Raw genomic sequence first — 25,725 nt, 5'->3', positions numbered from 1 at the left:
TGTTTTGTACAAATTCATTTTATGTATTTTTTTTCCTACAGCATTTCAGAGACGTATTTTTCCATTTGAACAGCACACCGTAGACATCTCAAAATCAGTAAAAAATGAAGACAACAATAATAGTTATCAATACAGATAATCCACAGTGAATCAGGGATAAGCATGCAAGAAATAACAGGAGACCGACTCTTCCACATCATCACTTGCTACAGTAAAATAACTTGCCCGGTGAAAGTATGCCATGTGGCTATTCTGCCCTATAAAGCCAGTACAGTAACTAGTTTTGGGCATAGCCTAATTTCTCTCAATGGTCAAATCAGGCTTCATGATTTCGGCGAAACGCTCTTAAAAATCCAAATTCACGCCCGGTGTGTGGAGACCATTAGCGTATCAATTAGTGCAATATCACTTACAGACTGATACCCCACCATGTGGCTGGTCAGTTGAAACAGTTTGATTCTTTGCATGGTTACTGCACTTTGGCTTTGTAGGGCAGTATTAGTGTAAGCAGTCAATTAACTACATTCTTAGCCCAAAACCAATGGCATTAAATAACACTTACAAAATTACAGTAAAAAAAAATGCTAGGAAAAAAAAAGAAAAAAGATTTAAAAAGGTTTTCTGTTCCACTTAATCATTCAAAATCTCTCCCCCCCCCCCCCCCCAATTTGATCAATTTCTTTCTAGAAACTGTATAATTTTAAACCATATAATTGGATATATCATAAAGCCAACATGTAATTTACAGATGCATTAAAAAAAAAAAAAAAACTCACTTCCATGGGTATTAAACAAGTTCAGATAAAATGTCTAGCCATGTTAAGAATCACACACCTAGTCATCAGAACTTGAACTTGAGCTCGTCTTCCTGCTGCGGTTTCTGTCCTTGCCCTTTGTGTCACGACTCCCTCTTGAGGAGATGACGGTCACAATTCTGGTGTCGTTTTTGGATTTGGAAGGGGATTTCCTCTGCGGACTACCTTCCAGTTTCTTCTTGGAATCCGGGCTCTTTCGACTCTTCCTTTTCTCATCCCCGTCATGCTCGGAACTGCTGCTACATCTGCTCTTAGACCTCTTTCGGTGGGTGGACTCAGAGTCTTTATTTTTTCTATGAGATGAGCGGTTATTACTGTGGTCACTCTTGCTTCTGGAGCGTCTGCCTCTATGCGAGTCTCTGGCCTTATTTCTGTCCGAGCTTCGCTCCCTGTTCTTGGATGTCTCTCCCCTTTTATCATTGTCCCTCTCGTTATGGCGCCGTCGTTCCTGACTCCTACTACGCTCCCTTGCCCTCTCTCTCCCTTTCTCCCGATGGTCCTGTTTGTCTCTTGATGAAGCACGTCTTCCCCTGTCCCTGCTCCTACTTTTTGACCGTTGTCCGTCTTTTACAGTGTTGGTTTCCTTGCTTTGTGGCACTCGTTCTCCATTTTTTCCTTTAGCAATGTCCCCATGCTTATCAGATTCTGAATGCTTGTTTCTTTCTTTGCTGCGATTGGATTCAGACTCCTTTTCTTTCCCTTTGCTTCTGGAGCGGCCTCTTCTGTCCTTACCCTTTTGTTTATGATCCCTCTCCTTGCTGTTTGATCTTCCACCCTTTTCCCTGCTCTTACTGCGACTTTGAGATGTGGCATGTTTCTTTGCCTTGTGTTTGTCACCTTTTTCCTCTGCCTTCTTCTTTGAAGTGTCCTTTTCTTTGCTTCTAGATCGGTGAGAGCGGCCCTTCTTGTCTTTCTTACCCTCAGTGGCATGTTCATGCTTTGTTTCGTCACCTTTCAAAGCTTTAGCAGCTTCCTCCTTGGCATCGACCATGTCACCTCTGCAAAAGAAAAAGTGAAGAATATCAGAATGTGAATAAAAACAGCCGAAGCAATAGTGGAATCTCAAAAAGAAAAAAACTTGGTGAGATTATTCCAATAGCGTGCTAATTAGCAAATCATCAAGTTTGTGCTGTTGTGTGCAAAGGCTGTAAGTTGTCAAATTTGTATCAATGTGACAAACAGTATGTCAATGCATTGTTGTGGTTTTGTATTGCTAGAAAGTCTGAATTTATTGCTTTTGTATTTATGTAGGCATAAACAATTAAACACATGTCAACCATGTATTCATCTATGCGTTTACATATAATACCACCATTCCAATAAATACTTGTGGCCTTTCATTTTGTATTGCAATTGACCTAGATAGTACAGAGATTCGTTATAAGCCATATCACTGGTCATGATCTAAGCACAGGAAATACACAGGGTGAAAGAGCGAGAAAGGAGTCAGGACGCTAAATCTTAATTTTCATTAAATCATTGTCTCTCTGCGTCACACACACACAACATCCAAATGTTTGCATGGCAGCGTAGTGTAGCGTTTTCAACATTATTCACGTGAGATGCATTGGTTTTATAGACTATTTAACGACGATTTAATGACAATTTTACCCAAAAAGCAACATGCAGAGTTTCAGGAAATGAAAAACTAAAATAATTAAGAGGATTAGTTTATTACTTGTCGCCCTTAATCCAACGCTCGCCACTGGTTGCTCTCATCCTCTGCCGCTGCATCTCCTGTCGCCAGTGGGGAGGAGTTTCACTACGCCGGAAGCGATCCCTTGACCTCGAGCGAGATGGAGTCCGATACCGCTAGAAGAGACGGGCAATATAGAAAAGTCAATGTTCATTCCTGTGTATAAAAAAAGACTGTAATCCCATTACTGGAAATGATGCACAGTCTATAAAAAAAGTATAATTAACCAAGTAACCCTATTTTTCTATTTGAAAATATCCCATCTACAAGCTCACAATCGAGTGAGACTGCGGATCTGCCATTTTAAAAAATGTTCACCAGACATGCCCAAAATAGGGACACCAGGGTTAAAATGGCTGAAAAGAGATGGACCAAGTCATACTTTTGAATCATAGTTTTTTGTCATATAGTTGTCTCCTTGTACCTACCCTTGGTCCCCTGCCTTTAATCTTCCTGCCAGAGCGTGTCATCACAAGTCTTCTGTTGTATGTCGACTGAGAGTTAAACATTCTGCCAATCAGAGGAAAAAACAGCATGTAAATTATCACATATTAGAACACCAAAGTATACAGGAAAGAAAGCACATCCTGGATTAAGTCAATGGCTACGTTTACATGGACAGTTAAATCCCATTTTCATTCCGAATAGAAGTAAAATCCTATTAAACGTTGTCATATAAACACCTACAAAAACTTAAATCCGAATGAAAATGCTCGATGCGATCTAAAAACCATTCCGATGTCACTGGCCGATTATTCCAATGTTCAATGCGATTGAAAGAAGATTGGACTCATGTATACACTGCTTCGGATGTAAGTTCTTTCTGAGCATGCTCCAAGGCTCTCATATCCAAGGCGCGCCGAGGAGTTTGCACATAGAGCGCGTTATTTCGTGCATTTTGCAGATCCGAAATCCACACCAAAAACAGGGAGCAGCAGCAGATGATGATGATACCCCTGATCTGTGTGTGTGTGTGTGTGTTCAACGGTCTCCCTCTCTCTCCCTCTCAAAAATAACGAGCGACCCGATACAATAATAATCAGTGTGTTGCGTGCCCTGGCCGTGCTGTAGATAATAAAGTACAAATAAAAATGAGATGATCACCTTCCCAGCGGAGAAGGGGAGCCGCAGCGGGTGGGAAAAAAAAGACGGTAAATATATGCCCGCCCCTATCCAACCAGCAGCCTCAAAGCTACTGCGGAATGAAATGATGGGATTTCAAAGTATCGTTTTTCGTCTCTAATGTTTGTATTGTTGAGACAGTCACAATGAATGAACTGCCTATATTTCATGTGTCCAACAGATGGCGTTTCACGTGAATTAACGTGTATCATGTCTTATAGCACTTCTCCATATAAACACTCATTCGGAATGACCATTTCTCATGGAAACTCGAAGCAAAAAACATTACTCCCGAAGTATTTATTCGGAATGATCACCCTTCATATAAACGCGGCCAATGAGACCAACCTGTCTCTGGGCCTTTCCTCTCTTCTACGGTCCTTTCCAGTTTCCTCTTTCTCGTTCTGAACTGCTTGGGGACTTCGCCTCATAAGAAATCGGTTCTCTGGGATAGCAGGGATTTCTTCCGGTCGCACTGAAGATAAAAGAACCTCTTCATCTTTCTCCTCAGCGCTGTCAGGCTCAGATCTAGAAAGAAAATTCAGAGCTGTATAGTCTTTATTTATCCTTTATTGTAACTACCTACTGGGGACATGAAAGTCGGGAACGATCTAAGTCGGAAACATACCCTCCCATTATCTGATGTACCGATTGTACCATTGTCAGCTACCTGTGCATCACGTTTTGCTTTGTCCTGCCACTTCCGTTCGCTTCCTTAAAGGAGAATTCCAGAGTAGCCGTTTTCTTACCGTAATCTGACGATGATAATCTATCTATAAATGCACCATGTCGAACCGTTAGCCCCACGACCTCAAATTCGACACACCACCACAGGGTTAGTGCAGTGCCCGGCCTCAACTCGGTCGGACCCATGGTTGTCCAAAAACACCACAAAAGGCCTGTGCCCAGGCTCTGGACAGGGCCGATGCCCAGGGGCCCAAATGAGCAAATTGATCACCCTAGATCTCCATATATGGAGCTGGCCTGTTCTGACATCACAATGTCAGACATGGGTACAAAGGGCATTGCATAGCCGGTTGGGGCATGGATCTCCAACTTCCATCGCTACCGACTCAGTGCTCTACAGCCGGGCACCGGTCTGGTATGCATTTAACAGGCAAATAAAGTCTAGCGCGCTATAGGTCTGCGCAGGAAGGAGGGGTCTATCGGCTGCTTGCCTTAGAAGGAAGCCCATTTGGGACAAAACTTTTCCGACATAAGACAATAAAAGGTTGTTGAGTGATCAATATAAGTGATTTAGAGATAGACCTGCCGTGCATGGTCGGAGCCGAGGAGCGCTTGGCATGGTTTTTCCCGCCTGGATATAATGGATATAACATCATCAGAATTTAGTAAGAAAAAAGCTACTCTGGACTGCTCCCATACTTTCCGTTCCATTGCACATGATGCCAATTATATTAGCGACAGGGCAAATCAGTTAATTACTTGTTTGTTTTGGCTGTCGTTGAAAATGCACCAACAGCACCAATAACATTTTTTTCATACTGCTAATAATGAAAGCATAATACATTTTATACATACCTTTTTTTATGTTTCTTTTTTTGTTTTTTCTTTTGAGTCTTTGCCTTCTTTTTCCGTTTCTTGGCGTCTTTACCAGAGTCTTCCGACTCGGAGGATTCAGAAGAGGTGTCAGAGTCACTAGAGGTGCTGCTGTTTGAGGATGCTTTTTCCTTCTCATCTTTTTTTGCTGCAAATAATTTAAAGCAGTATTCAAGTCCCACCAACTGTAGCACCAACTGGTTCGACTCGAAAAGCTAAAAACACTCAATCACGCATACCTTTCAGTTTAGGGATGAGCTCTCCACAGTTCAAAACCTTCATCTCGGCATATGGTCTGCTGTTAGCATCGGTTTTCTGGCTCTCCATGGTCTGTACAACTTCTTGGCCTGCGATCACATGGCCAAAAACGACATGGACACTGCAAAAATACAATTCATGTTAGTTACGCAAAATATATTGACAGAAGTTGAACCATAATAGCAGATTCATAAATGTTGATGAATACTTACCCATCTAGATGTGGCGCCGGTTTCGTTGTTCTGGGGATTGGCATTGAGATGAAGGATTGAAGACAAAGATGACATTTTAACGTTTAAGAATGATGGGACCAACTAATAAAATGAAAGAAAAAGAGACTTAACATGGCACTTACATGAAAAACTGGGATCCATTGGTATCTTTACCCCTGTTTGCCATGGACATCAAGTATGGCTTGTTATGTTTGACAGAAAAGCTTTCATCTGGGGGGAAAGCGTATGGCCATGAAGTACAATATTTTCTTTATGAAATAGAGTAAAATAAATGCCATCCATAAGAGAGAGAAGTGTTTTTACCTTCAAAAAAGCCTCCATGGATGGATTCACCACCTCTTCCATTGCCTGTTACAGAGAAGCATTATGATAAGCAGTGTTCTAACAATTTGGAAAATAAATGTTAAAAAAGTCACAGTACATTTGACACACACACACACACCAGATTGGTAATTTAATTTGACCAATATGATCTAGTCTAAATAAGCCACAGAGAAACTTCTAAAACAATATACAGATGAATGTGAAAACAAATGGTTAATTGCAGCCATTGTCACAAGGGAAACTACAGTATAAAACATAATCTAAAAATAACACATTTTTGTAGCATTTCCTGATGTCAGTTGCATGAACAACCAACATTTGTTTCTGTAACTAGTCTGTGAAATGGTCAAAATTAATGCTTACCTTCACTGAAGTCTCCTCCTTGAATCATGAAGTCCTTCACAACTCTATGGAACAGACATCCTTTGTAATGCAATGGCTTTTGTGTTCCTTTGCCAATACCTTTCTCACCTGGAAGACACGGTAAATGCCATTAAAGAACAAGCCCTTTTTGTATTATTAAAGCAGGTTATAGTAGTTGTATACTTTAATATGTTTTTTTTTTGTAACTAGACAGTCACAGTCGATATAATTTACCTGTGCAGAGGCACCTGAAGTTCTCACAGGTTTTGGGGCAAACATCTGAAAACAACTCCACCACAACTCGGCCCACTGTGAAAATATGTACATCATGGTCAAGTTAATTTGAAATAAGTTAGTTAGCCATGCAGGGAGATGAGCAATGGTTTCTTACCAAGCACGTTGCCGATTCCAATGTCAAGAAAGCATCGCGGACGTTGAGCCTTGATTCCCATTGTTGACCTCCTCAAACTAAATACCAAACAAAAATGTGAGCACTTACTACACTCGAACCAGGTCGGTGGGACATTAAATGTGCGATTTATCAGTAAACTATGGTCAACTCTGACAGGAATCGCAAAGAAATAACTTTGAACAATATATTTATAAATAAACTCTTCTTGCAGAGGTTACAGTTAAAAAGTTGTATTGCAATTGTTGTAATACAATAACGAGAGCTAGGTTGCAATGTTTTCGAACCGCCAACAGCTAATAGTTAGCTAGTTCGCTCGTACTCGTAGTGGTAGCCTGAGCCTCTGAAGCTAACGTTAGCAAATCAGCAAGGCGTGCAAAGTTATGCGGCTCCGGTTAAGCCGGTGGGGCGGAGTTAGCGCATTTAGCAAGCACACATCACAGCAGCACCGCCAAACCGGGATTCAGCGTAACAGCACCGTTCCCACGAACACCTCCTCGGCCTTCTGTTAGCAACTTAGCAATGGATTCTCGGGTTCTAATAACATGTATTCTTTAGCAACACCACTTCCACGTTCACACACACACACTCAAAACATATCGATTTACCGTCTAAATTAATCAAATGGCTTACCTGGCCAATGGCTTATTAGTTATCACAACAAGCTAGTTCTTGAATGACGATGAAAGCAAGTTTCATTCAGTTCACAGACAGTACTGTTTTCCAAAGATGGCGCGATTGTGGACGTCGTCACGTCAATGCATTTCTGCACTTTGGACATGCGCAGTGTAACTAGCTGGTGGAAGTCAGGTAATTCAGGTTTGCACCAGCAGGTGGCGTTCGGCTAAAAATGTGCAAGCTCACGCGACATGTGTATAGTGGCTATTTTTGGCAAAGATTAAAAAGGGGCAATTTTAGGCATGTGTGCAACATGACAACTATTTTAAAGTATTGCACAGTGACTAAGTAAAAACAATCTAACTAAAATAAATGAATTTAAGATAATTAAAACGAAAACATTTAAATAATACGCATCGTATTGTCTTTTTCTCTTGGGAGTGGACCAAAAAATCACCCTGCTGCTCGACTCCATTTCGCTCTCAATTTCGTTCTGCGTTCTGAAAACATTTAAATACGTATCATACACGAAAAAACGCGCTCTATGTGCAAAGTGTGCAATGCCAATGTGCAAAGAATTTTAAATGTGTTTGCCTTGCACCGTGGCAACTGCAAAATGGCCAGTAGATGGCGTGGTTTACTAATACGTGGTCGCGTCATAAGGGTTTTTTCCTCGGAGCCAATGTGAAACAAAAGTGTTTCCCTGGCCTATAGTAGTTGTGTCTACCTTTCATATTTCATTGTCTTTTTCGTTAATTTCCTCGACTTAAATGATAGAAATGCTGTGGGCAGAGAGGGCGAGTTTGTTTGTGTGGGTCCAATAAATCGTGATCATTATTATTAATCAAGTGAACAAATATATTCCTTCCTTTAATGGGGTTTTTTTGGCTGATTATTTTAAACTCATACTGCTGTAAATGTAATCCTCCTCAACAAGACAGGTTGAGCAAAACATCTTCACCTTGATTGTGCTGTGATCCAGTGGGTTTAACCTATGGTGGCTGCATCATGCGTGACATTTCAGTGCACCAATCACTTGCGGAGGAGCATATTGAGTCTACTTCCCTACACTGGGCTAGCAAAGGGGAAATAGACGGACAGCGATATAGCACCTTATAGCACAGATTTCATCACCAAAACCTGCATAGATCGCCGGTGAAAGAACATTACAACGCATTGGGCCATTGATACCTTATTCTATCCGGTCAAAGTGTCTGCTTCAAAGAGATGGCCGGTATTTTGGCGTGGTTTTGGAATGAGAGATTTTGGCTCCCTCATAATGTAACATGGGCTGATTTAAAAAACACAGATGAGGCAACATTCCCGCAAGCTGAGGATCTTTATCTGGCGTGTCCTTTAGCCTTCTGCATCTTTATGATACGTCTGGTTTTCGAAAGGTGGGTCTAGCTGTTCAGTTACTGACTTTACTATTTCAGACATAGCGAGTCTTTGTTGGGTCGATTTGATAATCCAGGGATATTTTCTCATTGACCACTGAGCTTGTGTGTTGATTTGTCTGTCAGTTAACAATGGCACCCCACAATGATCAAGGATGATCATCCTATTTTCTGCAGGCCTATATCATTGCATAGCCATTCTTAGTGTACATGTCGCAACGTTGTACAGTAGCCCACAACGTTGCGAGTGCAACCAAGCAAGTTGCAGGATTCAAGCAATAGGCTACTTGCTCAACCTTCCAATTGTATTTTTTTCGGATTTGTCATGCCATACAAATGTAATTACAGGCTAATAAGGCTACTGGTAAACTCCCGTAAACAAATTCATAGGATGTACTGTACATAAACCATACACATTGCCTCTATCTGTGCCCCAATTTGTCCAATAATACCAGAGTCCTAATGGTTGTCTGCGTCTATGCCTCGCTGTCATGCAAATGTGGGTCAACAGTTTTTGGCAGCAGAACAGGCTATTATTGACGCCCCCCTCACACATGCTCGTCATCATGAATGGCCAATACTTGGCCGATAGTAGCCTAACATTGTTTAATACTAATATTGACTTATTATCAGTAGTTAAAAAAGTTCGTCATAGTAGACTAAAACCACTGAAGTGAGGGGCGCTCTTTCATACATAATCTCATTCTGGCCAATCACAATTTGCGTCCTCACTTTTGTATTCAATGTTTGTGTTTACACAAACACTAAAAAATGTCCATTCAATATGCCAATGGCATTCAATGTTTTTGTACACAAACCCTCAAAGCTGGACATAGGAGGGGCTATAGCGCCCCTCAAATCAACATGTTTTAAATGTGTCTTTATACTTGATGCACTCTGAATATAGTAACTTGAATGAATGAATCCCTTTTATTTACAGTCTAGCCAAATGTTTCTCAGACATTTTCATATCAGGGACCCCCAAATTGTAACATACTGTTACTGTATTAGGCTGAGTGGACCCCCATTTGAAAAATAAAAACGTGTTGCCAGGAACCCCCATAAGAGAAGAACTTAGTTGTTGGATTAGATTTAGTACAAACTAAAATAAACATTTAAAAATTGAGAAAATAGCTATCTATGAGTGTGTCACAACTCACATCAGACCCCACTTAAAAAAAAAAGCGTGGTCTATTCTAGAGCCATCTAATAGAAGAGTTGCGATATTGAGGGGGCCAGGCAGAAAACAGCCCAGTCACGTGGTTATGTACTCGCGCGAGCCCATAGACTCCAATGCATTCCGTAAACTTCCGGTTATCCCCATGCTCAATTGAACTAAGTCTATGTAGAAGAGCCATTGGACTGGCCCCATGAAGTGAACAGAGTTTGCGTAACTCTTGACTACCCTTGACTACCCACAGCAGCAGCATTCAGCTGTCTTTTTTTTTTCTTTCTTTTTTTAAAGCAGATGGGATTTGATTATAGATGTAAAATTGTGATTTGTAATTGTAATCACTGACTCTTGACTGAATTACTCTCTCCCCATCTTCTATTATGGTTTACAGTATTGTGCAGGTGTGTCTATATTAATCAAGAAGTCATACATGTTTACTTACAGGTTTATCGCGAGACCCTGCGCTATGGGCCTGAAGATCCAAACCAGTGGCCCACAGAAAGCCCAACCGAATGCTATCTTAGAGAAAGTTTTCACTGCTATTACTAAGGTGACCTCCTTTGTTTTCTATAAAGTTCACAACAATTTTGTTGTTATATTAATAGGAGCACCACCATGACTATAACATATATTTTATCTTGTGCTACCAGCACCCAGATGAGAAGAGGCTGGAAGGCCTGTCCAAGCAGCTCGACTGGGATGTGCGTACTATCCAGCGTTGGTTCAGACAGCGCCGCAACCAGGAGAAGCCCAGCACTCTAGCCCGCTTCTGCGAAAGCATGTAAGAAGCATGAGCTAAAAACACCACACCACAGTGCCACAAACATACAATGTCATTTTCATGAGAGTAATGTGAATTCCAGCACTACGACAAAGCAATAATTAAATACACACTTCAATATCCCAAGGGTATGTAGAATTTGTCGCTGAGAGAGAGCCCACCAAACTTTGACCCACTGGCCAAAAGGCCTGACTGATCTGCAGTAGATTGGATCCCATCAGGAAGATTGTGGTTATTTAGTGGTGTGACAGAGGAGGCCAACAAGGGAGTGTGACTGTCAGCGCAGAGTCATGTCTGACACCAATAGAGCCAAGCTGGCAGTAGGAGACTAAGCCACACAGTCTGTGAGGCCCCTGAGGCTGCTGTACATTCAGCAGCACACTGTTGGTTGATTAAACCACTGCAGGGTTTGTATTACAGATTTCAGACCTCAAAGCCAAAACACTTTTTGCAGAGACGTTAGTGTTTCATAAGTCCCATACAATTTGTTATTTTACTGCAACTATCACCACAGCTGTTGTCTGCATGCAATATGAGTGGCTGCATAATAGATTCAACTTAAAATTGTAAGTTGAATTGGCTATGCTTACAATGCACCAGCCAGATCCAGCCCAGACCTTGCAGCAGTAATCCTATTCTAATTAGCCTGTCATATATTGCTGTTTTTGATAGGGTCCTTTGTTTCACAGACTTCAGGATGGTTGATCAGCTGTCTATTATTTTCATAATGTCAACAAAGAGTGGCAGCCAACCGAAGTATTGAAATAGAAAAGCCTCTCACATTGTAACTGTTTTTTTTTTAAAATCTTTTCAAATTCTATTTATTTATACAGCACTTACAAACAACAAATTCTGAAAAGGTACGATGAAGGAAAATCAATATATCAATATAACTATAAGACTAACTAAAATGAGCTGCATAAAAGAAGTATCCAAAAATAAAAACAGCATTTTTTTTGGACTCCTGAGCTGTGGAAAAAAACGACATTTGTAATATGAGATTTAAAAGTGCCGATAAAAGGGGAAGACTTGATGCTAAGGGGTATACTATATTGCAAAGCGAAGGATGCAATCACCTTAATCTTTAATCAGGACTGTGGAATAGACCAGAATAATTCATCAATGGTCAGAGCATCTTAGCGGCCTGGTCGTGGCATGGAGGCAGAGGAGGTCTGAAATATGAAGTGGTGCCCAAACCATGTAGTGCTTTTAGAACAGATAAGTCAATCATTCAGTATAATGGCCAATGAGGAGACATTGCAGATATTGCAGCGTCTTGTTTTATTTGAGCTTTTGCTCTTTCTCTTCAAAGTATTCCTTAGACAAGAAAACAGACAGTCATTAGCTCTGTTAGTACTGATTTAAGTTGGGAATGCATGGCCTGCCCGATTAGAGCATCTGTTGTATCCGTCTGCCTGTGTCCCTTTTATGTCCATATATGGAGATCTCTGTTTATGTGTTTCTGTCCGTCTATCTGTGACACTTTTATGCCCATACTTTATACGGTTGTGAGCTTGTAGATCTGTTATTTTAGTGATAAAAAAATCATTCGTTAATCATAATTGAGGCTCAAGTTTGAAATAATTGTGAAATTGAATTGAAGACATACTTAGTCCTTACTTATGTTGTTAGCTAAATTATTTCAGTTCAATGAGTAAATTGTGTACAGTCTGCTCATTTAGATAGGTGACAAAGTTGAACAGAATCGACCATAAGCATGGCCTGCAGGACCTGCAGGTGCATGATTCAGAATGCGTGCAGAACACATTCATAAACAAAACCAGCCTAGGATCTCATTTAAATGCTCTCCAGTCATGTTACTACAGTCTTCATGAGATGAACATGCAGCAATCCTACCATGAATGGGGAATTTAAGCACCTTAAGAAGTGTAGTTTACATTAAGATCATAACACGGTCACATAATTGTAAGTACTGTATCACTGCCCACCACTTTGTACAATTGATATTTTAAGAATGATCACTGCCACCACTTTGTACAATTGATAAGATACCTATGTTCGCTACTACTTATTTGCAACAATTAAACAGCTAGCTTCAAACCACTACCTACATAGATTATCTTTTCCCACAGCCTATATATACCAGCATTGTATTGAGAAAAATAATATAACAGATATGGTCAAAATTTTGCCACTGTCTAAATTCTATGCAGAGAAAGTAGTTGTGAGTCATCATAATTGTACATTCAGCATCACTAGAAACAGGCTCTTATGGTGTTTGAAGATCCAGTTGCCATGCAACAGTCTTAACGCCAGGTAGACCAGTCCAGTATTTGGTTTAAACCCCCCTATTAATCAAGCACAGAGAGAACTGTAGATAACGGCAGTAATTTCACATCATATTTTATGTGCTGAAGATTTCTGTCATGCACATTAAACATGTAACAATAGACTCTTGAACAGTCATCCATGAAAATGACTACCTCAGCAAGTCCCTTCAGAAAGTTACACATCTTTGTTTAAGTAGATATCTTTTCTCAGTTAAGAGTTACCCTAATCTGTCTATCTAGTCTAGCGCCATATAAAGATGCCAGTGAAGCTGGAACTAACCGCAGCACAGAAGTAATGTAAAACCGACTGTCTCTCACTGTCTCTCACATGTCACAGAATGTTAGCATCCATGTCATAGCATGCTAGCTTTACTTTGTTCTTCCTCTCTGTGGCCAGGTTCATGAAGCTGGGATGACGTGTTACAAATTGCCTTGGAAAATAACCTGTATCACATTGCAATAGTAACTTTTGGGAGAAGCCATTTGAGTCAATTTGATATGCTGTGACAACTGAATAACCACTGAAGAAAATGTCTCATTGCGAGGAATATTGTTTCAAACACCCAGCAGCCAATATTTAATATCCTTTCCAACTCTCCAGTTGATTTCTGTTGTGAGCTGGGTTTCTATGCATTTTCTTGCTCAGCAAATGCTGATCTCTCAACTGTCAGCTCAGGGGTAACACTTCCCACGTTTATAACGTTTATAACGCATTATGAACACACTTATAAGATATTATAATCTTCTCATAAACATGTATAATTATATTTATTGGCACTGATAAATACTCATTATACTTTATAAGCTTAATCATAGCACATTATAAACTTTATTATAATGACTTATAATATCAAGTATTAATCAAGTATAACTTGCTATGTATTCCATGTTTATAACGCATTATAAAAAATCTTATAAGACAAACTCATTTTCTCAATATATACACACACACACACACACACACACACACACACACACTATATAGCTGTGTATTATGTTTGGCCTTATTACATTACATATTTAGGATGCATTGCAGCATTCTTTGTTCTTTATTATAATAGATGTGACTAACTGTAACTTCATCACTCCCCTGTGAATCCCAAAGCAGTGAAAAATATGAAGATGAAAGGAGATAAAAAAATAACCTGCACTCACTGTGCCTTTCATTCTTTTTACAGGTGGAGATTTACATTCTATTTATACATCTTTACCTATGGTGTACGTTTCCTTAAAAAGGTATGTTTTTGGTTCCTCTGTTTAGCATTTATTGGCAAGTCAATATTTTCAAGCAGGTCAGGTTCTAATCCTTATCATTAGGCTACTATTACCACATCTGTGGAAAGATCAACTGCAATTTGTATTTATTTTAAGAATGAATTCCTATTTATAAGCATGGCATATAGGCCTATCTATCAGATTATTTTACTCCCCATTATCGGTATGTGCACCAGCCCCAAAATTACAATATTGAGCAGGCTCTAGATGTAACTGTCAAAGTTTGGAATGGGACCTTGTGCGATTACTTGGAGGTTTAGATAGTTTAGATGGATGTGATAGGGCAAGGAATAAAAGCTGATAAATAATACATCTCTTTCACATACTCCAACCAGGGAGCAATGTTAAATAATTGATCGGTTGCTCTTAGCACAATATAAACATTTAAGATATTACTGTCACTGAACAAATGTATCACCATTGAGGCAACTGTTGAGCCTCAGTCTCAGCTAACATAATATGTTGTTAATGTCAGTTTGGTCAATGAAGGGAAAAGAAAGTCACATTGGATTCTTATTGTACGTTCTTTGGATTCGGTTCATCTTATTTATGCTTCTCTATCACTGATGTTGTGTAATGCACTGTGTCTACTGACTGCAGTGTCTCACGAAAGCATTTTGGTTGAGATTGATTAAAGTAATCACGATCAAGGTAGCAATAGGTGAGATAGCACAGTGGGGAAAAAAATGTCTTTACTGAAACAAGTTGCATGACCAAGCACTTTGTAAAATGAGTACATTCTCTGGCAATCCCTGCTGCAGGGCCAAGTCTCCTGGGCTTTTTATTAATAGCAGTAGTACAGGAGATTCAAACACGTCATGCGCACCTTTGATGATACTTTGGAATAATAGTCTCGAATTATGCACAATTGTGCATCATTCGTCAGGAGGAAACCACCTAACTCTATTTTTGAGGTTTTAGATTTTCTTTTCCATGTCAAGTAATTGACAATATATAAAGTCACAATACCAACTTTGATGAGGCAGTATTGCTTTGTTTTTCATTTCCTGAACAATTAACATTTTGGAGTCATATGGTTTCTTCCCGACAGCAGAGATATATTTGTAAATATCTGTCAAAAGGATAAAGCTAAAAAGTGCGAGAGCTTATTTCCATTGTATTGATTCCTATTGCTTTCTCTGTAGATGCCATGGCTATGGAACACAAAAGAGTGTTGGTACAACTATCCTTACCAGGTAATGCTTTCTGTATTATTGACCATCGTCACATGTTAAATCATGTTAATTTAACTCTGAGAGTGTACAAATGTTAAATTAACACTATCCAACAAGGTGTTTAATATTATGACTTCATTAAATGTCTTGCCTTATACTTTATACCACTTTATCCACTTTATTTCACTGTAGACAAAAAAATATCAAATCAAAAAAATCATTGTACAAAGTTCTGAGCTTGTAGATCGGCTATTTTAGAAATTTTGGCTTAATGGTTAACTTTGTTTCTTTCTGTGTTTGTATAGCCACTGACTGTGGACATCCATTATTACTATACTCTGGAGCTATCATTCTACCTGTCCCTACTCTTCTCCCAATTCACAGACATCAGGAGGAAGGTAAGAATTACAAGAGAACAGATCAGAGGCCACTCTTGATTAGCACATATCGTCGCTGCCCGGCACAAATCTTGTATCTCCATACTGCCTCTTTTACTATTTATTGATGAATTACGTCCCTATGTTATACTTTGTTGTATGTCAGTGTTGTGCAAAAGTAGTGAATTTTTCCTATCTACAAACTTATAACGAATCACACCAAGCACAGGGTTTACCACCTTCCTAATCAATGATCTCTCTCTTAACACATGCAGAATTATGAGGAACCATACCAATTGAGTGACAGACAACTATACTGTCACCTAGTTTTGTGACCTATTCTTGCTTAACTCCCTTAGAGCCAAACCAGCGATATCGCAGGTTATAATTTGTACCTGTAGGATGGCAAACCTGCGATATTGCGGTTATAAGCTTTATATCCATATCAACCTGCTAAAGATAAAAACAAATCTGTAGTACTCTCCAGGTTGCTATGCAACGCCTTCGTCATCCCCAGCACAAGGACGAGTGCGCATGCACGCCATAGAGAATGCCATAGAGACCCATTCAAAGCAGAATCTTTGTTGCCTTTTCTCTCTGAAAAATGCTCCAAAGTCCTTGTTTTTGTCCAATCCATCTGAGGTTCACATGTGAATTGTGATTTTTGATCGCATCGCGCCCCGACATATTACAGTTCCAAATCCATTGTGCACATTGTGCACACATGTGCATGTCGTCACATACACACCGGATTAGAGCAAAAAAATAATATATATATATATATATAAAATTAAAAGGCGTCATTGGCAACGAGGGCCATTTGGGAAAGGCGTCAACATCTGCAGACACACACACACACATATAAAAACACACAGATAGAACAATTTCTAAATTACCCCAAATGGCGCATATTGGACATGTCACACAGGTGTTGTACCTGTGTATCTGTGATAGCCAATAATAGAGATTCCATGATCAAACTGCTTAGCGTTTGGACTTGGATTCAAGCTTCACTGAGTATGCAATCATTCAGCACTCTTCAGCGCATTTTAACTTCCATGCTGGTTCTTCGGTGAATGGTTATACTCATAAACCATGGTCATGGTGTTTTCAGTGTGTTTTTGCATGCCTCCTTGCCAAGTCACTCACACCCATAAGCACTGTTTGTCTCAATGCCATGCTCTGTATCGTATGCATTCATCCTGTCATTCTTTTTTTTTGTGACTGTCGGCATGTTGTCTGTGTTTTGTTTCTCCTTTTCAGTTTTTTCATGCACATCTACCACACTGAGGAGGTCCCCTGCATCCCCTGACTATTCCAGTATGTTCTCCCTGCACACTGCTGCCTCGCTTCCGTTCCTTCTTATGTTTTACACAGCATTGCTCTTCCTTCGCATACAGTTACACTTACCTACAAAGCCAAAGTGCAGTAACTATATTTTTGGACACACTGACTTGTTTGTGTATCCCAAAGGTCAAATTAGCCCTTGTGTTTATTGGGGGATAAACAATTACTTCAAGAACAGATATACAATTAGTGTAATATAATTTACTGTATATGCCTCTATTTCATCTGCACTTTGGCTTTGTAGACCTCGTCCTTGTACTCCTACTGCTCTGGCTGCTTGCTGCTGCTGTCCTAATGTTAGACATTTTAATATCCAGGGTGCCAGAAGAAGGCTCCTCGCCACCCATGTCACCCATCCTTGTTCAGCCAGAGCTGGCCCAAAGCTGGCCTGAACAGAGTTCCTCAGCCCTCAGCCCCATTTATGCTTCAGTGACAAAGTGTTGATTGTTGAACGTGTCGCTCAACAACAATACTATATTTTTTTAACACAGGGTACATCACACAACACGACTAAAGCTTAAATCAGGCTTTAGACTGGACTTGTGTTTTGAGCTCATGTTGAATTGAGTTGATTCTGTTTTGAGTACCTTCTTTGCAGCAATCACGTGAGGGATGTATTTTCCTCTCTTTGAATTATAGTTCAGTAGGACTGCAGTTTAGCCGTTATTCTGTCAAAGTATACATTTATTTATTTTCATCGAATAATCGAGAAGTGCATTTGTGGCATAAATAAAATAATCAAATATATTGATTTGTTATCTAATAACTAATAAACACAAATAAATGGTTATGATTACCGTAGAGTAGACTGATTGACTTCTTTAGCCCTATTTTATGCTTTGTCAATTTGCCGATTTACAAGCTCACAAGTTGTCGCATTGTAATGATTTGTGAGCTTGTAGATCCACTATTTTTGAAAATCGATTACTTTATATAATCAGTTGGTTTGATTAGGCCTAACTGTTGCACCTCTATTATAGTTCAGTATATTATTCACGTATTCCTTGTGATAGTGTTCTAGTAGTGGGAGCTATTACTACTGTATAGTATTAGTATTACTTATTACTATTATGCATTGCTACAAATGCTGTTATTGTCACTATCAACATAACATAAGCACAGCAGTGCTTGTGTCCTCCACCTTGTATTCATGATTGCACCTGTCACACGTATCTGTCACTGAAGGTACTGGCCTGGGTATAATCCATACTTATGGATATACAGTACGTAATGATATTGCTCGCTGAAAATAACAGATTAATAATTGGGCTTTACCGTAAGGTAGCTTATGAAAATATTCTCTGTAAGGTGTGTGTTTGTGTGACATTGCTGTGGCAACTGTGTCTACAGGACTTTCTGATCATGTTCCTGCACCACCTGGCAACCATATCCCTCATCACGTTTTCCTATGTGAACAACATGGCGCGGGTGGGAACACTGGTTCTGTGTCTCCACGATGCCGCCGATGTGCTGATGGAGGTGAGGATGGAATGAGTAGGTGCAAAGATTGTTGGGTGGGTGGGTGGGTGTGACTGGACTGGTGGGCAGGCGGGTGAGAAGGTTGTGTGCCAATGATCATCAAAAGTAATCAACAAACTATGCTATAGAAACTGGTAAAACATTGGCCAAATTGTCAAATAATATAAGAAAGAGGCTGCAAACAACTTTGTACGTAGATTGGCTATTTTCACAATTTTTAATCTGTGGAACAAGTCAAATTAAATGTAATGCCTCAACTCATACAATTCCAAGTGCTTGTTGAGTGTGAGGTCCTCAGTTCAAATATGATCATTTTGGGGGGTCTCCAGTTCAAATATGAATATTTGGGGGGGGTCGCGGCTTGAAAAGGTTTGAACAATCTGACCTATATCACGGTGAATTTCTTTATGTTGCGATATAATGTGATTCATTTCTTTATTAATTTATTTTTATAAATGTATTAAAAAATGTTTAAGAAAGACACGGCACAACTAGGTTGGGTTCCAGCCTGATTCGCTGCGTTCCGTGAATTTGTTTTGTCAAATTCACGGAACACAGCGAATCAGGCTGGAACCCAGGCTGAGACACAACCACATCATCAAACACCATACACATTTCAAAGTAACACAAATCCCAACACAAACTGAGTAAAAACTAAAACTGCTGTTTTGTATTTCATGAAGGAATCCCCAGTGTTTAGATGGATAACATTTCAAGCCAATGCATCTTTGAATGAATTGTCAAACAAGTGACTTTCTGTCCATTCTATCTTTTGTCAGGCTGCAAAGATGGCCAATTATGCGAAGTGCCAGACACTCTGCAACCTCTTGTTTGCAATGTTTGCAATTCTATTCATAAGTTCCAGGTTGGGAGTTTATCCTGTCTGGTAAGTCTCATTCAATTGTTGTCGATGTAGCCTAGTTGTATCAATCTGATTGTCAGCTTCTTAGGTTGAAATGTTGTCTTTGTCATTTGCACATGTGTTATTATGACAACTATATGTTCTGTACAGGACATTTGTAAATTTCCTTGCGGATTTCAGTAATCCCTCTCTGAAAGTGTATGCCAGATCCAGTGAGACCTCAGTACTAGATCTCTATTAATGTTTTGTTGCTAAGTAATAGTTACTATGGATACGGCAGCTTTATCCTCAGCAATAAAGGGAAGAACAGATGAAACGAAATATATTGTTTTATTGATTTATTATTTACCGGTAATTTGATTTGAGCTTGGGTGGTTGTAACATCCAAGGAACCTCCATAAATGATCCCTTTGTTGCGAACGCAGTGATTGCGAACCAGTGAGAACTTACTATGAGACCTAGCAGATCATGTCTGTCTGTGTGTGTGTCTGTCTGTCTGTCCCGCTTTTGTGCCCATATATGGAGCTGAGTGATTACGTCACCATGACTCAGCCATAACCATATAAGGAGTCCCCAAAGCAGCTATACTTCCAAAACCCAAATATGTACGAGCTGCGTTCGCTTCCCGCGTTTGCGCGTCTTACTGGTCATTACACATTATTACTTTGACCATTTTAAAATCTGCATTACTCTTATAGAGTAAGTCAGGTTTTTTTGTTGTTGTTGCTCATGCATTACCATTTTGAAAAGCCACTAGATGGTGAATGATCCTTTTTTTGTGGAGGCGTGGCACATGCATTGAAAGCTATATACAGTATCTGGGTTTATCTGACCGCTAAGAAGGGTGTTAAGGGCGCACCTGGAAAAAAATGTGGCACCCAAGGGGTACCTGATCCAAAAAAGTTTGGGAACCCCTGCTATATAGCTAAGAAGGCTTTCACGAAACGAGTTTGCTTCTAAGACGTTACTTCTAAGTTAAGTACCGGTAGTATTTCCCGAACTCGGTTAAGAAGACGCTTAACGTCGTGCTCTTGAGAACCAACTTAAGTAGTGTTTCCGAAGCCAGTTAGGTTACATGTAACGCTGTGCTCTTGAGAACCAGCTGCTGCTAATGAAGGTACTGCGTAGTCAACGAAGGCGTTCGGGAAACTGCTGCTACGCACTAACTTAGTAGGCTCTTATGCACATGCATAAGCTACGGGCAACCTAAATTGGCTTTGGGAGGCCTGGGTCGGCATAGCGGTCCGGGCACCTAGGCTGTTAATTTAGCCTGACACTGTCGCAGTATCGAGTCCCGATCCCGACGACCTTTGCTGCGTGTCCCCCCCATATTTCTCCCTGTTTCTTGTCAAGCTACTGTATATCTATCAATAAAGGCAAAAAGCCCCAAAAGATATCTGAAAATAAAAAAATGGGCCAAAGTCATTAAAGCTTATGCTGTCTCCCTCTCCAGACGGAGAGGAGTAATTGTAACGATGTCCAAACTACAATAAAGAGATGGTGGCACAGATAGGGCTCCATCTTGCGCCACCCTTATCGCCATCCCTAATCTTATTTGCCATTTCTTACTATTTTGAAAATCATTTTAAAATTGTTCAACTAGCTGATCTACATCTACACATTGTGAGCTTGTAGATCAGCTATTTTAACTATTTTAAACGTTTTTTTTTAAATAGTAATGGCAATTAAGTTTAGGGATAAGGGTTAAGGGGTGGCGCAAGATATAGCCCATTGTGTCCAATCTGGGAGTCCAATATTGGGAGTCCACCTCCAACCAATACACTAGTTAAATTGTATTATTATTATACTCTACCACAGTGATACTCAACCTCAGGCCCGCGGGCCACATCAGGCCCGCGGGACCATTATGACTGGCCCACCAATGAAAATCTAAAAAAAAGAAGAAAAAAAAATCTGGAAAATGAAATAAAAATAAATAAATCTGAATGAAGTTATCTTTAATTACATTATTATAAGTAATACTATTAGAGTTGTACTATTACTCGAACGAAAATAAAAGCTTGGGGGGGGGGGGGGGGGAGATGCAATGCAAATGAAAGACATATACTGTGTATCCCTATTCCCTGACATAATTTTATAGCTAAACGGACAGAATTCTATTTTATTTGAATGATGAAACCCAGCTGCCATTAATAGTTGGAAATGGAAATTGCGGAAATTGTAATTGCGAAAATGGTGGAAATGGAAATTGCGGAAATTGCAGAAATGCGGAAATGGAAATTGCGGAAATTGCGGAAATGGTAATTGCGGAAATTGCGGAAATGGTAATTGCGGAAATTGCTCTTCACTTATAGCTATCTATTTTCAGGTAGATTGTTTTATTTTACTCAGTGAAGTTTTACTTTCATGAAAAAGGTCATAGCTGGGTAATCTATTTTCAGGCAAATTGTGTTTATTGTATTTTATTTTACTCAGCCATAACAATTTATTTTCCGTTAACCAACTTGCTGGCTGGCAGGCAGGCAGACAGCTACTCATAGACAGGCAGACAGACAGACAGCTACTCATGGAGAATTGGACAGGCAGGCAGTCAGACAGCTACTCATAGACAGGCAGACAAACAGCTACTCATGGAGAATTGGACAGGCAGGCAGACAGCTACTCATGGACAATTGGACAGGCAGGAAGGCAGACAGCTACTCATAGACAGACAGACAGCTACTCATGGACAATTGGACAGGCAGGAAGGCAGACAGCTACTCATAGACAGACAGACAGCTACTCATAGACAATTGGGCAGGCAGGCAGACAGCTACTCATAGACAGACAGACAGCTACTCATGGACAATTGGACAGGCAGGAAGGCAGACAGCTACTCATAGACAGGCAGACAGACAGCTACTCATGGACAATTAGGCAGGCAGGCAGACAGCTACTCATAGACAGGCAGACAGACAGCTACTCATGGACAATTAGGCAGGCAGGCAGACAGCTACTCAGACAGGCAGACAGACAGCTACTCATGGACAATTGGACAGGCAGGCAGGCAGACAGACAGACAGCTACTCATAGACAGGCAGGCAGACAGCTACTCATAGACAGGCAGACAGTAAGACAGCTACTCATTGACAGACAGACAAATAACTACTCATGGACAGACAGACAGGCAGGCAGGCAAAGAGCTACTCATGTTATGTTATGTTATTATAACAGCTACTCATGTTATGTGCAATAATTTGTGCAGTTATGGAAACAGCTCTTTGTGTTTATGCAAGAAAATGTAACACATTTATTTATTTACATATTGTGTGCATGCACATTGTACTTTGATACATTTTGCGAAAATAAAGCAATTGAAAGAGAGAAGTTATCAAGTATCATTAATGTCGTAATTTTATCTACTGGCCCCTGGCCCCTTGCCATTTTTGTAATGTGGCCCACAGGTAAATCTATTTGAGTATCCCTGCTCTACCATACATATATACAGATTGTTTAAATTAATGTTTTATTCATTAAAATAAATGTAGATTTTATAGGAAGGGCTAAAGGGGACAACATTTCAGACAGGCACTGAAAACTTAAATAGACTTTACCTGTGGTTGTAGCAGTCCAAACTTAAATAGTTATTATAAGGAATGTGTGTATACTACTACTGTGACTTTGGCTACTATATGGATATAAAGTGAAATGTATAGTATTTTTGTTCTCACACTGCATGACTGCAACACTATTATACCGTAGCACTGTCATTGTAGTCTGCCCTCCACCACAGCAGCAAGAAAGGTTATCATCATTGTAACGCTGTTGCTATGGCATCATTAACTGCAAGATGATTCACAGACAGTATGCAATAATTGGTCCACGGACAAATTTAACCTGGATCATTGCCATTCTGATTGCATGTTTTGTCAAATTATAGCTTTATAATCTCCCAATTTATGAAATCCCATTAACCATGATCATTGTTAGGGATTTAGATTTAACACTGTCTGTATTTGTATTTCTAATGCAACAAAATCCCATTATCCCCCTTTGGCTAGTGCTATTAATTAACCTTAAAGCAGACCACCTGTCTCGAAGCTGTCCTAACGACACAGGCTACCTCACAGGATTATTTATATGTACAGGTATATACAGTATGACAATACGGTTATTACATCTTCTATTTTAACCACTCAACTTATTTCATTGTTTTTCTCTTTTACAACTTTGAAACTGAAATATTGGGGGGGAAAAAGTTGCGTTGAGTTTTGCTAAACAAATGCAATATGTACCTGCCTCCCTCTATCGTCCCACTGTAGGATTCTAAACACAACGTTGTTTGAGAGCTGGGAGATCGTAGGGCCCTACCCATCCTGGTGGGTGTTCAACCTACTGTTGATCCTGCTGCAGTTACTTCACTCCTTCTGGTCCTACCTCATAGTGAAGACAGCGTGTCGAGCCATCTCAAGAGGAAAGGTACTGAAGGATTCCTTTACAAAACATAAACCCTTTATTACTTGATATTATCCCTCCAGGCGATGTCTCTTATTTAATTCATAAGTGCTGGAAGTACCATGAAAGCACCTGCACTATGTATTACTGTATCTTTCTGGCATTTCTGACTTTTCCTTTTCCATATTCTCTGTTTTTGTATTTGGCCAACTCTGAAGGCAGGAAAATGGAATCCTTTACACGTAAGTAGTCCTTCAAACTGTACACTGCATGTCTGGTTTGATCAGTTATATTTATTTCACTTGCCTGTCAGTTCCTCTTTTGCATGTTTTATGGCCTGAATGCTAGTAATCAACCATAAATAAAATTGCACAATTTTTTGGAATGGCTCCCCTGACTTTGATGTTAATTATTGCTATCTTTTACTGCTTCATAATGCAAATTTGAACTTGCAAAAACTAAACTCTAAGCATGAGAGACAATGATTTGATTAGATGCTTTGATAGACGGTTTCATTAAGACTTTGATGAATGCAGGTTAATGTGACACTTTAATTTACTGCATGTCAAATTTCCCAATATTTGGTAACCCCAGAGTTTGAAAATGGCTGGCCTCTTCTTTACAATATTTGGCAGATGGTTTCCCATAGTTCAGAATCCAGCAGCATGTTCCTTAATGTTGACAACACTGTTAATAGCATTCAATCATAAATAGAAAATGAGACAAAATTAGGTGTTTTTCTTCAGAATCATCTTTGTCACATCAGTTAAAGTAAAAAAAGAGGGTGAAATTGTTTTTTTGTGCATTTATTATCTATTTTGTAGAAGGTCTATGAACGAAGTTGTCTATACGTCTGAATGCTACATACACACCCGTCTTAGCTGATAAGGTGTGCGTACTGCGTAAGTTAGAAATTAGAAATAGATTTTTTTTAAATAAGAAAGTAGTTGAAAAATGAATGTCCCCTCATGCATTAGGACAATATCCGTCGCAACTTAACACCCAGTTTGAAATTGAAGGGGCTTATGTAGGAGGGGACGTGTCGGATCAATGTAAATATCAAATACCGGTATCTAAATATTGAATCAAGCCACTTAAAGAACATGTGAAGTGTCAGAGTAGACCTTAAAAAGGTAGTGCAAGAAAGTAATAAACTGATGGAAGAACTATCTCTATAGTCCAGCTGGCACACTGCCTAACTAGGTTAACCACCCTTTCATGTCTGTAGGTGTCTAAAGATGACAGCAGTGACATAGAGTCCAGCTCCGATGAGGACGACAGTTCTCCAGCCAATCAGAAGCACCACAGCAATGCCACTAATGGGACCAACAAAACTCATGGGACCAATGGCTACCTGACAGGGACCCCATGTCCAGATGAACACTGACTAACACATTCAAATATTTCAACACTGGACCCAATACACCATTCAGAAATATGTGTGCGCGTGTGTATTTGAGTGTGCGATAAAGACATGAACAACATTGCCTGTTTGGTACTGGAAGTTCTTGAATTACGTGAATGCAGTTTTGCTATGAGTTGGATTCAATATTCATTTTTCCTTGCGCAAATTTATTCTCTTTATATATTTGCATCAAAATGCACTCGACAAAATATCAAAGCACTCCTGTTGGTACAACCCACTTTCTGTTTAGCCAATGAATGAAAACATTCCACTCTATTATTGTGTAAGCATGCTATTTAAACATACAGTAGTTTGGCATACTGGGGGTGATATATTGTGTTGATGTCATTCTGTTATTTATTTGTTATA

General features: G+C 39.7%; 2 protein-coding genes across 3 annotated transcripts; one reads left to right on the top strand and one right to left on the bottom strand.

Moving 5' to 3' along the window:
- Positions 1-2: 2 nt before the first annotated feature.
- Positions 3-7,553, bottom strand: ppig (peptidylprolyl isomerase G (cyclophilin G)). The gene is made up of 13 exons (XM_080785875.1): positions 7,414-7,553; positions 6,763-6,839; positions 6,606-6,680; positions 6,372-6,479; positions 5,988-6,032; positions 5,807-5,894; positions 5,664-5,693; positions 5,433-5,572; positions 5,176-5,341; positions 3,982-4,161; positions 2,940-3,021; positions 2,494-2,627; positions 3-1,813 (listed from the first exon to the last, which is right to left on the bottom strand). Exons 2-13 carry the CDS (start codon positions 6,821-6,823, stop codon positions 835-837), a joined length of 2,088 nt encoding a protein of 695 aa, XP_080642001.1. The 5' UTR covers positions 6,824-6,839; positions 7,414-7,553; the 3' UTR covers positions 3-834.
- Positions 7,554-8,495: 942 nt separating this feature from the next.
- cers6 (ceramide synthase 6) lies at positions 8,496-25,436 on the top strand. Of its 2 annotated transcripts, none has more exons than XM_080785589.1 (11): positions 8,496-8,795; positions 10,414-10,519; positions 10,620-10,750; positions 14,220-14,277; positions 15,462-15,512; positions 15,797-15,889; positions 18,566-18,694; positions 19,474-19,580; positions 23,819-23,975; positions 24,174-24,193; positions 25,180-25,436. In XM_080785589.1, the coding sequence occupies exons 1-11, from the start codon at positions 8,626-8,628 to the stop codon at positions 25,205-25,207; spliced, it is 1,050 nt and encodes a 349-aa protein (XP_080641715.1). In that variant the 5' UTR covers positions 8,496-8,625; the 3' UTR covers positions 25,208-25,436. The 2 variants fall into 2 exon arrangements, with proteins under 2 accessions (XP_080641715.1, XP_080641714.1); XM_080785588.1 differs by having other exon boundaries at positions 24,170-24,193.
- Positions 25,437-25,725: the final 289 nt, after the last annotated feature.

The sequence above is a fragment of the Protomyctophum bolini genome (assembly GCF_963924005.1).
Source record: "Protomyctophum bolini genome assembly, chromosome: 16".
NCBI lineage: Eukaryota > Metazoa > Chordata > Actinopteri > Myctophiformes > Myctophidae > Protomyctophum > Protomyctophum bolini.
Note: the sequence above shows the minus strand (reverse complement) of the source record. Positions and strands in the feature narration are given on the sequence as shown.